The sequence below is a fragment of the Eutrigla gurnardus genome (assembly GCF_963514095.1).
Source record: "Eutrigla gurnardus genome assembly, chromosome: 4".
Taxonomy (NCBI): Eukaryota; Metazoa; Chordata; class Actinopteri; order Perciformes; family Triglidae; genus Eutrigla; species Eutrigla gurnardus.
The window spans coordinates 9,459,510-9,476,043 of NC_139918.1; the positions used below are offsets into that span (position 1 = coordinate 9,459,510).

Consider the following 16,534-nt stretch of genomic DNA (forward strand, 5'->3'; position numbering starts at 1 on the left):
AGCCTCGAAAGGATGAAGCAAATGCAAGTTCCTCCAGCATCTACAGCAAATGACGATAAATCATTTTCACAATCATTCAACATCAAGACAGCTGGAGATACGTGATTTCCTCCAGAGAGGAAGTAACTAAAGCTGGTTGATAAATAAAAAAAGAACACTATTTGCCTCTGAGATGCAGTTTCCTGTTGTAATTATTAGGCAAACAGGAATTTTCTTGAAAGAAAATGTCCCTATTATTTGTATTTATTAGAAACTCTTCAAACATGCTCACTTGCATATTTGGCGGTACACATTTGTCCATAATCGTACCAATTCTCTCTAATTGGTGCCAAATAACTTGATTGTTTTCGGGGGGAAAACCTCCCAGGAAGTCCTTCAGGCCCGTAAACTAAACCGTTAGGGATATGTGATAGGCCAAGTAATCTGTAAATTCTCTTCTTCAGACATATGGTGGGAGGAATAATCTGACAGCCATCGCCGGACAACCGGCAAGCTTCAGTTAAAATCCCAAACAGGAGACCAAAGCAGATGAAGCTTAGTGAGAAATTAAGACAAAATCTTTTGCAGCACCACAAAACTGCACTTCATCAGCTTTTCCCCCAGTGGAACAAGACTATCGTTATCAAGGATTCAAAGTCAGATAATTAGTTTTGAGATTATAAAGATGAAAATGAAAGAATGAAAATAAAAAGGAAAACCAGACAAAGGAGGCACATATGAGGAGCTCTGGAGTGGCTGCCCCATTATAGACAAGTGCTTTTTGCACTTTTGTCCATAAGTGTAAATTAATCCAAAAAACATGTCGATTAACTTTTTCTGTTAAAGTCCAGAGACTCAGATTTCCATCACATTTCAAATCATATTTTGCTGTCTTCTATTCTGTAATTTATTGCACACATTTTGGCTTTATGTTGCAATGCACCTGTTGGAAAAGCACACTTTAAATAAAATGGGTTATTTTGTAGTGAGCCTTGATGCAGATTATAAGACATCTATAATTGAATGATTAAACCTCCTGTACATTAATGAAAAATATATATTTTAAATATATTTTTTGTCGTTTTTTTATGTCAAATTGCAGTTGACACAAAATACTTCTGTTCCTGTGTTTTAATTCTGTCATCATGGTTTGTTTCAAAATACCATAAGGACATAACATCTGTAACAAAATAACATAACTAGCATGAATAAATAACAGCCTGAGCCTATAACCTAACTAGCGTAACTCAATAACCAATCAGAGCAGACTTTGTTACGTAACGTTAAATAACAATTTCACTAGCAATTAATTATTAATTAATAAAAAATGCCTTGACTGTCTTACTTGCAGTTTCGTAACAAGCGTAACTAGCAATGACCCTTTTTTACATACCATTAACTACACTGCAACATTTTTGCACAGATATTCTCCTGCACATATTATTATAAAACATATGTATATATAGTGTCCTTTTTTTTCTTCATTTATGTTAATTTAAAAAGATAGTTCTTGACTGCAGTACTTTGTGTATTGTTGTACTCTTTGTAAGTCGAGTGCACACTAAACACAAAGGCAAATTCCTTGCATGTGAAAATGTACTTGGCAATAGAACCTTTCTGATTCTGATGTCATTTTTAATTTACCATTTCATAACTAAATCTCAACTAAATTAAATGAACACCTGCCGTTAGCTGATTTATTACAAGCATAATAATGTAACTGCTGTAAATAAATAATAACCCCTCCTAGCAGACTTGCTTACATACAATTTCGCAACAGGCGTAACAGTGTTGCAGTAAATACATACCCGCCCCGCTTGACATTCTTATGTGCCGTTACATAGTGTAACATATGTAAATAAATGACAACCACCTTATGTACTGCTATGTACCAAGTGTAACAACATAAGAATGTTGTTAAAATACAAGTGTAATGACGTCACTAGCATTTATACCACTGTACTTACTCACATTGAATATATTACTTTCACAGATTTGTCTTAATCACCCTGCTCTCTCTACTCATTTTTCCTTCAGAGCAATGCATGATGGTTTATAATACTCTACTACAACATGGAGAACTCACTATAGTGAGCAGTGAGTGATTTTGGACACACGTAATTAAAGACAAAATATATATATATTTGCATACATGTGTGAAGTGTTTCATTGTTGTAATGTTAATGTTCTCTGAGGGAGCCTCCCCAACCACCAAGGAGATGAGGGTCAGTGCCTTGCTCAGGAGTATCTGCCACTAATATAGAGGTGAGGCATTCATTTTCTCAGTCTGCGTGGGATTCTAAAGTGCCTGTCTGATCTTTGGCTCAGCGTCAGTGGGAATTGCGAAAATAAATCAGGGCAGGCTTCTTTATTTCTGCTGTGGTCTCTCCCATTCCACACCTTCTGGAAGGTCTTTAACCTCGCCCAGGAAGCTAATCAGCAGTGTTGTGAGTGATTTAGAGCATGCTCGCTCCACTCTGCCGTCTGCCAGGCGTTGATAGCGCCCACGAGAGCTGTTAGGGCCGCCGACGTGGAACCAGCCGTGTCCAACAGCACCGCAGAGGACTCGCATCTACCGCCGCTGCCGCCGCGGTGCCGCTGCTGCCACGGTGCCGCTGCTGCCTCCACCATATGAGAGAGAGAAAAGACGACAAACTAGCAGCAGCTGGATGAAAGGTGGCGTGCCAAATGAGTCCACGCGTCCATCTTGGTGGACCGCCAGTGCTGCTCAGAAATGGAGCTGTGAGCCAATCAGAGCTGTGCAAATATTAACCCAGCCAACACAGAGAGTTTAATGAGTCGTGATGGGTCCTGTTGAAACATCCAGATGAGGAAACGCTCCTCGCGCTGAAATCCTCCGTTTGAAACTCTGACACAGTCAAAGCACAGAAGAAGACTTTCCATAAACCGCCAACCAATCGGAAGTCTCCCCCTCAAAGCTTCCCACCACGTTTCGTCTTCACCCACTTTCGCTTGATGTGGTCTGTCAGTATTCAGTAATGTATTCATGTCATGACACTGAAAGTCTTTCAGATTAAACTGAGCTACGTTTTCTGTAGCATTCTTAAACAACACAAGTTACCCTTTATAGGTTGAGTAGAGGATTCTATTCAGAAACACTTTCTGTTATAGTACTTAAAATCCTTGTGACATACTGAAAGCAATGAATGCATTAAATTCTCTGACATATATCATCTGTGGCCATGGCTGTACTGTAAAAACCCCGTCCAATCAAAACAGTCGGGCCGGAGAAAATAATTGGACGGCCTGCCCGTCTGTCAATGCTTACTTTCTGATTGCACTCTGCTGACCTCAAGCACTCCTTTGGTGTTCTGGGTTTGAACAGAGGTCTGAACGAAAGGGGGGCGGGACTTTTTCATTTCGGCGATGCGTTCAAAGTCAAAATCTCTGTTTTTTTCCAAAAAAACCTACTCTCAAGATACGACAATCATATTATGGTTCATATTGCAAACCTTTCTTCAATATTATGCAAAGAAAATGAAACATTCATATCACCTCAACACAGGCACGCATTAAAGTTGCATCACACTCAGCTCAGCTGTTTAAATCAAAGCTCGGATGGATTATCATGTTTGGTGGACCTGGCCTGTTGGATACCATGTTGGTCTTCTTGTTCCTTTAGCTCCTTACAACTGTTAAAGTTACGTTTAATCTCTGAAATCATATTTGATAGTACAACATGCAGCTGGCCGTCTTCTGACTGGGAAAATAAAATAAAACATGAGCTGTTGTAGTCCTCCTTTCACTGGCTTCCTGTCCGTTTAAGGATTGATTTTCATAAATGTGCTTGTTTTAAGGTTTTAAAATGACTGGAACCACCAATCAGATGCTCCTGTAGCTGTCTCTCTGGAACAGCTGATCCAGTCATATAAAACCTGCAGAGAACTAGAAACATTTAAATCACAGCTGGAGAGCCACCTCTTCTCATTAGCATTTGTTTGTGTTTATGCCGAGATCATCTTCTGCTGTGCTGCGTTTACTCCTGTAATGTGAACATATTAATGTTTTCTTTCCTATTGTTGTTTGCTTTGTATTCATCTGCATCTTATGATTGTTCAGCACTTTGGTCCACTGTGGTTGTTTTTAAAAGTGTTATACAAAGTTAGATTTGACTTGAATCTTTTAAAGTCTGTCGCTGACCTGAGCAGGGACATTCATTCTATTGCTGCTTATATTTGACTTGAGGGGCATGATGTCACCATGGCAACGATAGACGGATGTGCACCGTATGTGATCAGGCCATATAGTGATTTGTGTCCTCGTCTTGGTGAGCAGAAGGGTTGATGGGGAGGAAGTAGTCAGGTCCTTTACTGCAGTAAAAGTACTAAAACAGTAGAACAATATTCTGTGAAAGTTAATATAATAATATGGAATATTTAGTTCCAGTAAAAAGTAAAAAAAAACAAGATGGCGATGGCCAAAAACCACAACGGTGATAACCAAAAACCAAGATGGCGACGACCAAAAACCAAGATGGTGACCAAAAACCAAGATGGCGACGACCAAAAACCAAGATGCTGATGACCAAAAACCAAGATGGTGGCCAAGTTGTCAAAGTTGAGGCTTCAAATCGTCTATCCACGAACTACTGGGTCACATCCATGAGCTTAATGTGCCCCGTGTTGAAAGGAAACCTCTCTGCATTTATGAAGACATTTCCAGTATGTTCAGTCTCTTCTGTCCAAAGCAACACGTGTTTAACATCATGGCTCAGCGTCATCACATTTTATCGGATTGATTAAACACTTCGGGATGTCAACTACTCTTATAAATAACTAGTTTCACTCCTGCCTGCTTCAGCATTTTTAAAAACAGGTTTAAGTCTTGCATGATGGCGGATTGACACAATTCTGTGGTGGTGTTTGTTGTTTTCTTCACATTTAAAAACACTTCGTTCATTGTGGCCATTCAGGGGCCTGTACTACGAAGCAAGTTCAACATACCCAGGGTATCTTTCAGTTATCCAGCTTAAGTAACCCTAACAAAGACAATCGGAGATAAGCGGTCACACGAAGCTGGTTATCAACTCAGTAACTCAACCCAGGGTTTCCCTGTCCAGCTATGAGCGCGTGCACATGAAAGAGGCGGGGTTTGCTGCATTTGACCAATCACATACATGGATCAGTCTACGGCAGCGGAGCAGCGTATTTCACGTACGAGGAGCGAACCATAATCTAACATAAATACAAAGAAGTTAAACATATAATGCAGGCAAAAAGCAACAGTTTCATCTGCCAAATGCAGGAAGGACAGCTGGAAAAACTCACCGACTGTGTGAATGCGGAAGTCGTATTAATAGTATTAGTAGTAGTATAATATGACTGCCCCATCATAAGGACACTAATAGCTCTGACTGATTAAATAAATGTGTTAAGTGTGCTGATAGCTTAGTGGTAGAGTTACTGCCCCATGTACCGAGGCTCCCTGCAGCGGTCCTGGGTTTGAATCTGCCCTGCGGTCCTCTTTTAAAGCATATCGTCCCTCTCTCCCGTCCCTTTAACTCTCACGCTGTCCTCCCGCAATAAAAGGCCAAAAGTATAACTTTAACAAATGAATATGTTGCTGAGATGTATTCTTATGGCGTGGTGTATGACAATATCAGCCTCATTCTTTCAGCTGCAATACATGATAAAGTGATGGGGCATATTATACGACTATTAATACGACTTACGCATTCACACAGTCGGTGAGTTTTTGCCAGCTGTCCTTCCTGCATTTGGCAGATGAAACCTTGCCTTTTACCTGTATTATATGTTTAACTTCTTCATATTTCTGTAAGATTATGGTTCGCTCCTCGTACGTCAAACATGAAGTTCTGCTGCCCGTAGACTGATCCATGTTTGTGATTGGTAAAATGCTGCAAACGCATGTGCTAGAAAGGGAAACCCTGGGTTGACCTACCGAGTTGATAACCAGCGTCGTGTGACCGCTTATCTCTGACTGCCTTTGTTAGGTTTACTTAAGCTGGATAACTGAACTATATCCTGGGATGTTGAACTCACAGGCCTCTGCTCTGGAGCAGGTTAGCTCTGCAGCATAAGTTACCATGGTGATCTACCCTGGTTAGAAGTGAACTAGCGTCGTTAACCCTGAAGTTACCTCACTAAGCCCAAATCCTGCTTCCTAGTACAGGCCTCTGCTCTCTGTGCGGTGTGCATTCAGTGCTGAAGCCGAAGGTGTGCGTTGGCGCGTGCGTTAGGGGCGTGGAGGTGGAGGGGAGTGTTGCATCCCCTCACGTGACCAGCCTGTCTGTCCTCTCCTCAGTCCGGATCTCTTTGTTGTGGTTGCAGCTGCTGTTCTCTCTCTCTCTCTCTCTCTCGCTCTCTCTCTACGTGCCACCGCCGGATCCCTGAAGCCGCTTCGTTACGCAGCCGGACCGACCGACCGGGAACCGGGACGTGGAGGATCGCTACGTACACACATACGCTGCGTTAGATCAGTCCACATTTAAAAAAGGGGACGCGGTGCGGAGGAAAGGACGGATGGCGGGTATGCTGCCGCTGCCTCCTCTGCTTCCTCCCCGGACGAGCCGGACCGCCTCCGAGGCTTCCTGAACGCGAGCGAGGAGCACATTCCTCCATCTTCACCGCAGACTCGCGCGCTCTCTCTGCTTCCTTCTCCTCCCCCCGCCTTCGGGTGCTCTCCTCTCAGCGGGACGCAGCGCGAAGAAGCCGGGGTGTTTTCTCTCCAGCCTCACCGGGGGGATTACTGTTCGCACGCATCTTCACCTGAACCGAGGAGCGAGGGGTCTCTGTGTGTTGGTGTCCGGAGTTCGGATCATCGTCATCGGCATCATGGTGTCAGGCCCTGCGGGGTGTCCCGGCGGGGTCGCGCGCTACCTGGTGTCCGCCTGCCTGCTGTCTCTGATGCTCTACCTGCCGGAGGCTCGGGCGTCTTATTACCCGCAGAGCGGAGAGTGCAAAGGCAAAGGGAAGGACTGCACAGGTAAGACCGCCGCCGCGTGCAGGCTGCGCGTGCTCTGCCGTCCTGCTGCGTCTGCTGTGGGTGTGTGCACCACGCGCCCGTTGAAATAACACTTTTACATAACGATGGCAAATCTGTATGCAGTCCCTGTAATGCTGCGGGACTAATCCGTTTCTATACATATTAAAAATATAATATTGCATATTTAATACATTCCTGCAGTGATTGTGGGGGCATTTTCGCCATTTCGTCTCCCATGACGTTCTTCTAATGTTCCTATCGTGACTTTGAGTGGCCAGTGTGGTGCTCAGAGTTTATAGTGACCTTTGCATCTCATAAGGTGCCGCACGAGTCTAATTATAGAGGCTTTAATATGCTATCAAATGTCTCATGTCCTTATTGGACTGTCTGTGCGCCATCAAGATCTAGCTGACTGAAGGTTCACAAGAATAAAAGCAATAGTGTGGCTATGATATAAGTACTGATACTCTTATATTTTGATGTATATATATGGTTGTGTATATATATATACATATATTTGTTATTTGTATTATATTTAAAATATATTGTATATTATTGTGTCCATGCTGTAAAGTCTTCTAACTAGGCATGGGCCAAAAATAATTGCAATTCACGCGATAATCCTCAAACTCTTAAAATGGCGCTAAAACAAACTGGAATCGGTTACATTTTTGTCAAGAAAGAAATATTTTTCATTGCGCTACAGATTTGGTCAAGATGGGCATAAATCATAAGGTCTCCCGGGCATGAAAGATGATACACATATTTAGCATTTTTTAAATGGGCTAGACAGCTTTTTCAAGTCACCGGGGTTCAACTGATTGTGAGAGTCTTTTTTTAATCGAGATCCGCGATAAAATCCTGTATCGTCCCATCTGTACTCCTGAAGACTGGATTGTCCTCCAAACGGACTTTGTATGGATTTAATTGAACCTGAAGGTCTCAGTAGCAGCACTGATGACCTACTCAATAATCGGTGACCCTTTTCAAAAATGTTGTTAATTGATTTGTCACTGTTCAGTTTTTTTTAATCAAGTAACGGATGCTGCTTCCAGCTTCTTCCAACACTTGTTGTATGTTATATTTTAAATCCAGTATCTTTTACGGTTCCGTCTGTTTGTTAAGAAAGACACTTTCAACACTATTCAACTCAAATCAATATGTTTTACATTTTGACCACAGCATCAAGCAACAGTACAACTAAGGACAATTAATATAGGATTTTAGTGCAATCGTTTCTGTAACTAATCGTGACTATCATTGTGAGTGAGCTGCCTAGCTCGGTCCCATGGTAGAGAAGTGAAGAATAGAAACTGAGTTGAAAAATACAGGATAAAAAATATATTTCAACACAATTTGCTTCTTAACATTGAAAAAGTGATACCAGTTTCTTTAGCAGAGAGATTTAAAGGTCCCATATTATGAAAAACAGGTTTTCTCTGGTCTCTACACCTATAAACTGCTCCTCCCTGAGCCTGTCAACTCCCAGAATGAGGAAAACAAGCGACTCCTGCATGGTCTCTGCAGCCCCCCCTACTGGTACAATGGTGCTCCTACAGGCTGTTCAGATTGGGCTAGACCAGATAGACCGAACTCCTCTGATGATAGGAGATATCCGAGAGGGGGCGTTTCCCAACACAGCGGGGAGAGTGCAGCCCAACTTACCGGTCATGGCGCTGGTGATCCGGCTGGTGCTCCGTGAATAAATCCCGGTGCGGGTGAAGCTGGAGACAATCCTCCCCTTGTCTCACGCCCTCCGGTCCGTCTTCACTGCTGCCTCCGGTCGAACAAAACCCATGGGCGCGTGTCCGACAGCGCCGTGCACGACAGTCCGGGTCTGGTCTCTTGCGTTTCATTTTTACGGCTACGGTCCGTGTTAGCTTGTATGTGTGTGCTAACCACTTCACATTGGACTGCTTCAGTAACGAAGGTCAGAACAAAGCTGGCTTTGCCTCGACACTGACCCTCGTAAAAGGATCTGTCCGAACCATACGGACCCAGCAACTTCACCTGAGCCAAATAGGAGCCATAGCGATAAAACCACATTAACATTGGCGCATGCTACTGCTAGCGTAAGCGACATCGTCTCCATGGCTCTCCAAGTAGGCGTTGACAGACGGAGCTCATTAGCATTTAAAGGTGCAGACACAGAAACAGCCTGTTCTCAGCAGAGGTCATTTGAGCAACTTTTAGACAGCTGGAATTCAGGACCACGGATAGGTTTGGGGCAATGCATATCGAATACAGTGTTGTTGGACCTCTGACAGCTGTGTGGAATTGATGAAAATCAGTATAATATGGGATCTTTAAGCATATTTTGTTGATTATCGGGCTCATATCGTGAATCATAATGATTTTGGCAGGATAATTGTGACATGAAATTTTTATTTCATGTCATACCGAATGAAAAGACAGACAAAATCTATCTACATTTATCTAATCAGTGACCTCTATGTCAACAATGAGTGAGTATACCGCAATCTTTTATAGGTATGCCGCTTACATATTCTGACAGGGATTATAGTCAACACTATTTGCATCTACCATGAATATCTATTAATATTCATACATTCATCATACTGTTATCCTGTTCTCCCTCTTTAGATTTATTAAATATTAAAAGGGGGGAAAAAAAGCAGCAGTCATGTAAATGAGTGTTGGCCGTCACTCAGGACTGTCTGAATAACCCGCCTCAGCCATGTTTTATTAATGAGCCTCTGAATTGCCTTTTCTTGTGCGGCTTGCATGGTTCGTTTGTATTGCGAAACAGAGAATCTTCCTCCCGTTTGATCTCGAGTCTCTGCTGCAGACGCTCGACACACCGGAGCGGAGCCCCACGCAAACCGAATGACCACAGCGCTGACCGCCTTGCACCGCACGCCGTCCTGCTACCAGATTGTTGACTGTGTTGCTTTCAAAACAGTTGCAGCCCAGAAAACAGAAGAAAGGGAGGCTTTTAGAGTTGCAGTGAAATAGCTTGTGGCACATTGTTGGAAGCAGCCGGCTGCTGTGTTCGGGGTCTGAAGGGAGAATGCAGCCCCGGAGAAGCATCAAGCATTCACAGCACACCATCATTCACTGGTATTGTGACTGTACTGTAAAACATAGCGTGCGTTGAGGACGGTGACAGTGTTTCTGACGTCAGCTACGAATTCCTGAGAGGAAGATTTGAAGGCTGGAGTTCATACTCATCACATGTCACCCTAACGAGCCTGATCTGTTAGGTTTGAGCCGGGTCAGGCTGAATGTGAGTAGACTTTATCTGACTTTAGCCTTTCATACATTTTTGAATATGTTTTTTTTTTTAACTGCTTCCATGGTTCAGGTTCAGGTCGGGGTTTGACAGAAACTACACTATATTGCCAAAAGTATTCGCTCACCTGCCTTGACTCACATATGAACTTAAGTGACACATCATTCTAAATCCATAGGGTTTAATATGACGTCGGTCCACCCTTTGCACCATTCTTCCAGAAGTGTATTTGTGAGGTCACACACTGATGTTGGAGGGAAGGCCTGGCTCTCAGTCTCCACTCTAATTCATCCCAAAGGTGTTCTATCGGGTTGAGGTCAGGCCAGTCAAGTTCATCCACACCAAACTCTCTCCTCCATGTCTTTATGGACCTTGCTTTGTGCACTGGTGTACAGTCATGTTGGAACAGGAAGGGGTCATCCCCAAACTGTTCCACAAAGTTGGGATCATGGAATTGTCCAACATCTCTTGGTTTGCTGAAGCATTCAGAGTTCCTTTCACTGGAACTAAGGGGCCAAGCCCAGCTCCTGAAAAACACCCCACACCATAATCCCCCTCCACCAAACTTTACACGTGGCACAATGCAGTCAGACAAGTACCATCTCAGCCCCCAGCCCATTGGTTCCTTCTGAAGATGTACAAAAAGTACGTTCCTATACAGCTACACTGCATTCTCAATTATATTTATATGATATTTTACCCCAACAGTATGTTTGAAACACGTGATTACCTAGCTGACACGTTGACAGCCCTATCCCCTACACAGACTTTGGCAGATGTGATGAGAAACGTGATTGTGCTACATCAAAACCATCGTAATCTGGAGCAAAATACATTCCTTGAAATGTAATTGACAATGCAGTTTCATTGTAGGGGACATCATCTTCTCACTGCAATGCATCAAATAAGCTTCAAAACAGAAGATCCTGAGGAAAAAGATCCTGAAATAACTCCATGATGATGGTGATTAGTAAAAAAAAAAAAGTGAAGTCACGCTTTGTTAGGTCTGGCTGCAAGACGACAAGCTAACAACTTTTAAAATGCTTGTTTTCTGAATGGAGTCTGGATTGATGGGTGCTAGGCTATGCTAACATTGTAGCTGCTACATTTCGACTCGTGTGAATATGTGAATGATGCGAATTTCGCATATACACGTTGCATCATTCGCGAATACTGTGCAAAAAAGCTGTAACATTAGTTGACCCTAAAGATTGATTATTCAACTAATCGACTAAGAGATGAGATATGAAACTAGATGACTAGACTACATTTGGATATCATCATTTTACATGACCGCATTAAAATTCACATTCTCTGAATATTTTTGTAAGCATCAATAGCGAACTTCAATATCGTCGCAATGTCGATGTTGAGGTATTTTTGCCAAAAACGTATCTAAAAACAACCCCCCGGGCGGAGCATGTATGACAGATTAGATTAGAGAGTTCCCCACTGATGTCAGTCCATGTCCTCTCCAGTGGAGAAGGAATTATCCAGCCATCAGTTTTGGGGCAAACCAATTATCTGCTGCTCTACGGGGTGACAGACGCGTTTAATTGTCTTTCACGAGGGCCATAAAAGGTGTTTGTCAACTGGTTTGATGTGGACTTTCTAAATCTGCTGTGGTCCTTGGAGTTTAATTAAGCCTGGAGGATGAAACACGGCGTCTAGTCAAGGTGAAGCCGTCGCTGTCTGTCGTCGTCTAATTGAAGTTTATCTGCCATCACATTCACCCCAGTGGATATTTAAGTTCCCTGAAAAGATCGGTTCCAAAAAAATTCAATCCGAAGTTAAGTTTTATTTGATACGTTTTCACTCTCACTCATAAATGTTCAAATCCATGATGGACAGTTAAACACCTATGTTCCCATGACGACTGATAGGAGATCATGTGGTGTGATCAAAAGCTCCAAAACAGCAGCTGTTTCTGAAGCTGCACAGTTATAGTTACAGTCTACATTAACTTAAGTGTATATATATTCCTGAGTAGTATTATTTTTCTTTCCTTTTTTACTGTATGTTGTGATGTAGAGTTCATAGAAAACTTCTGAACCGTTAAAGATAGAATTAGTCTTATTATTCTGGTGTTGGCAGGAACCATTTTGGCAGCTTGCGTAGGAGTCGAGGAGAAAAACATCCGTCATGTCATGGAGAAAAGAGCAAGGTGACATCATCTGTATGAATAACGTGTTTGATGAGCAGCGAGCGGCTGCTGCACCGACTCTCAGTAAGGCGATCCTGCAGCTCCACATGTGTCAGGGCCCTCAGGTGCACCCCCCTTGTTCTCCGATATCCCTACGAAAAAACACTGAGACCTAAGCTTCAAACGGAGCTAATCTCACTCGGCCTGAAGCCTCGGATCAAGTTCTCTCCAGAAATCTAAATTTTAACACCGTGAACGTCTGTTTGATCCGACTCTTTGATCTCACTTTCATTAGTTCAGATTGTTTTCAGGGCATTGTAGCGATGCAATGCCTCACTTCCTCTTCTCCCCTCCACTGCCAGAGCAGGAGTCAGACTTCCTTGCTCAAAGGCACTTCAACAGCCAAATGCTTGGACTGTGATCATTTCCACATTATGATAAAATGCTCATAAAAGTGTTTCCTCCAGCTGTGTCTCCCCCTCACCGACCAAGAAGAACCCAGCTGTCCCTCCAGGCTCCCTTATATACGAGACGGTGGCGAAGATGACAAAAAAACAGGGATTTATTTGTCTTAACTGTAGTGGATCATAACATAGTAACATCAGTTATTAAATGAATATCTAGATGATTTGGTTCACAAGTTTTCTCATGGATGGCGGGTTTTGAGCCAGCTGTCACCGCATTGGTCACGGCGATGGAGCAGCGAATGAAAAACGCCTGCAGCATCTGAGTGAGGCCCAACACATATCAATTCTGCAAAATTGATATGTGTTGGGCTTTTATTGTGAAAGGTAAGACCGCAAGGAGTGGATCTGGTCTGTGCTGCCTCTGTCAAGTTTGAAAAGAGTCGTACACCTTTCCTTGGTGCAGCCGGTTCTTTCTCCTCCCTCAGTGTGAGTCTAACATTAGTCATGAATCGTTAGCATTGCTAAGATACGTTCACACCAAACGTGAAGCAAATTCTTGGTACACATGAAGCGCAATCAATTTACAAACAGAGTGCACTTGGGTAAAAGCGCAGATTGCGTGCCACATGAGCGGAAAGAGGCAAGTAACGCTTTCAATCTGCGCTTGTGGGAGGGTCATGGGGGAAGTGGGAGTTCCGTGCAAAAAGATGGGAGGATACGCATAAAGTGCACCTAATTATATATTCCCCGGTATTTACAAAAACTGCGAGTGAGAGCGCACCTCTATTTTGCGGCGAAAAGCAGGTCTAAACCAGGAAGCACCACACAAATCATACTTTATCAATCATGTGTACCAGAAATCCTCATTACAGATTAAGCAGCCATGCAATAATACAGCCGTTTTTGTTTTCTTGATTATTCTTTAGTGAGTGGTTTATCTTAGACTGTTTGCTCAGGTATTTTTCTTTTCCTGAGAACACGAGTGGTCGCGGGCGTGGATGTCTCAGGTCTGCATGTCTCAGGTCTGGATGCCTCAGGTCTAGATGTCTCAGGTCTAGATGTCTCTGGTCTGGATGTCTCAGGTCTGGATGCCTCAGGTCTAGATGTCTCTGGTCTGGATGTCTCTGGTCTGGATTTCTCAGGTCTGGATGCCTCAGGTCTGGATGTCTGGTGACATCACTTGGTTACCGCTCTGGCCGTTCCATTAATTGCACAAACCAGTGTTTGTTGGTTTTGCTGCCCATTACTAGACATGAATTTCTGGTGGACCTGAACCGGTTCTCCTCGCCTGTGCCCTGTTGTAAATTACCGTTTCCTTGGTTCGTTGTGTGCTTTTTAGCGCTTTCTTTTTTGTCGTTTCAAGATCCATGTTAGATACATGCAGGCCCATTCATTGCTTTTAGAGGCGCGGTAATTACGCTTGAGGGCGGAGTATGCGCTGTTTGCCCGGTGGCTGTCAGGTTTGATAAATAAGATGCAAAATGAGGAAGCACTTCGTTCGCGTTTGCAATCTCGCATAACAAACAGCGCAAACTGCCCCACACTTAGTAAATCTAGCCCTGCAGGAAGGATTGTTTTCCCCGCAGAGAAGACGGCTGGCTTCCCCAATATAATCAAACTTTGCTACAAGTAGGCTGTGGAGCCGTCACTTAAAGTGTAGCAATGGAGCACTCACTGGATATATTGTTCAGTTATTTGTCAGAAAGTACTTGCCAATGAAAATATACGTTGAAGCACCTTACAGTGTTATTATTTAATAATTGATTTGAGAAAGCGTGTGTTGTTCTGTGGGAAACACTGGATGTTGATGAAATCCAATGTGCTGGTGTTTCCGTGGCGGCCGGCGTGCCGAGGCAGCAGCCCTCACACTTGCGGGGGTGAAACACAAACATGTCCTTGCGGTGCTCCTTGGTCCACATCAGTCCTCGTCACTCGTCTTCATCTTCCTCAGTGTTTGGCCGCCCAAACCAAAGGAACCAATCTCTGCCACTTTGCAGAGAAAATGAATTCCTGTGACATTGTTTGGATCCGCGGGCTGTCAGCTCAGCGAGTAATACGGCACCCGCAGATGGCGCCGTAGATTAGACGCGAACGGCGGGTTTACGAAGGCAGGGAAGTTGTCATTTGTCACATTTAGAGCGTCTCGGCCTCCACTCTGCTGCTGCTCGGTTTCTCAGGCTCAATTTCAAGGGAATAGGGCTCATCAAAATGCTAAATACAAGGGTGGTGATTTAGCATCAGTTTGCACGTCAGGACAGATTGAGTGTGTGTTTCCAAGCTGCGAGGAGGCAGATTCAATTTGTATCTGGAGTGTAGAGTACACTCCAGATACATAATAACACTTTATGTAGCCCCTTTTTAACATGGGTTACAAATTGCTTTACATTAAAGCATTGCTGGCCTTATGAAGTGACAAACTGAGGTGAACCGACTGAAAATGAGGTAAAAGCAGAAGTCGACAAAGTATCTTCAATCTTCATCAATCAATGACTTAAGTATTGTGACGATATAGTGGCGGGGGCCTCTGGTGATTCCACCCGGATCCTTTAACTGATCCGGGTGAGTCGGGTGTGCTGTCTCCATTCACCCGGGTCACTTGCTGCTAACGCCAGTCAAAATATACTAATTCAAACCATTGATAGCTTGACTCTCTACTCTCTTTAAAACCTGTAAAATAACATTTTAACATGACCTAGTCCATCAGTTTACCCGAACAAGTGGCTGCTAGAAGTTAACACGGACAAGAGAAGGTGGTTCAATGACTTCCGCGGAGTTAGACCTCGGCTTTGTGTGTTCGGTTTCGTTACTGTGGATCACTCCGCCGTCACTCGACTCGCTGCATGGATCACTCAGTGAAAGCTCCTCCATAACGACAGTCCATGCTCTCATACAGATTGAGTGAATCTGCTTCCTCTAAACTTAAACCACTGATATTTAAGGAGTGGATAAGACTTCAACATCCTTTTAAAATAAAATAATAAACAATAAACTACAATTTCATTTTAATGAAAATACTTCTCTTTTTTTTTACTTGGTACACATACAGTATATGACAAATCACATGAATATAATTAGAGTTAAATGTTATCCTAGTGTTATCCTTATTTTCCCTGAATATATATATACTTTAATAAACTTAACGGCTTGTTCAGTTTATTATAGTATACATATTTATACATCCTGTTTTACAGTTAGGATTTCTATAATCTGGGTGGCACTGACTCAAGTGATTCAAGTCACTCGGATCAGTTTGGTGTTTGACCCTGAGATCCGTGAGTCAGCACACTGCGTCTCGAAGTCCCACCCCGAATAGAGAACTAAGACCCATTCAGTCCATTTCCCATGTTAATCAAATAAAGATCACTCTAATATCTCACTCTCTATTACGTAATACACATGTTACCAATACACTGTTCACCAGAGATGCTGATGACACAGAGATAACGTTGGATTACGCTGCCTTTTTGTTTCGGCAGTATCCCTCCTTTTTTTTCACCCCGCCGTCTACCGAGATGGAAAGGGGCTGCAACAGAGGCAAGACGGGGCGAGACGGCTTTATAAACGGTGCAATCGCTGCATTATTTTGACGGTCCTTTCTGTGATTACGGCAGAATCGTCCGTGTAAAAAAAGGCCTCGTGAACTCTGCTCTGGAAACACTGACGAAGAACATGACGGGCAGATGTTTGACGCCGTGTGCAGCGTTCTTCTCCGAAAAAAACCCTTCCAGCTCCTTTAATGTTTGTGATTCTTCCTCTCCCGCTGAGCTCGTCCAGCGAGGAGGAAAC

At 43.3% G+C, this 16,534-nt stretch overlaps 1 protein-coding gene across 1 annotated transcript in view; it reads left to right on the forward strand.

The window, feature by feature from the left end:
* The first annotated feature begins 6,303 nt into the window (after window positions 1–6,303).
* Window positions 6,304–16,534, forward strand: part of LOC311012990 (tomoregulin-1-like) — an 83,915-nt gene continuing 73,684 nt past the window's right edge. Inside the window, exon 1 of the mRNA XM_084008848.1 lies at window positions 6,304–6,945. Coding sequence (XP_083864974.1) covers window positions 6,795–6,945 — 151 coding nt within the window. The 5' untranslated portion in view covers window positions 6,304–6,794. The remainder of the gene's footprint in view (window positions 6,946–16,534) is intronic.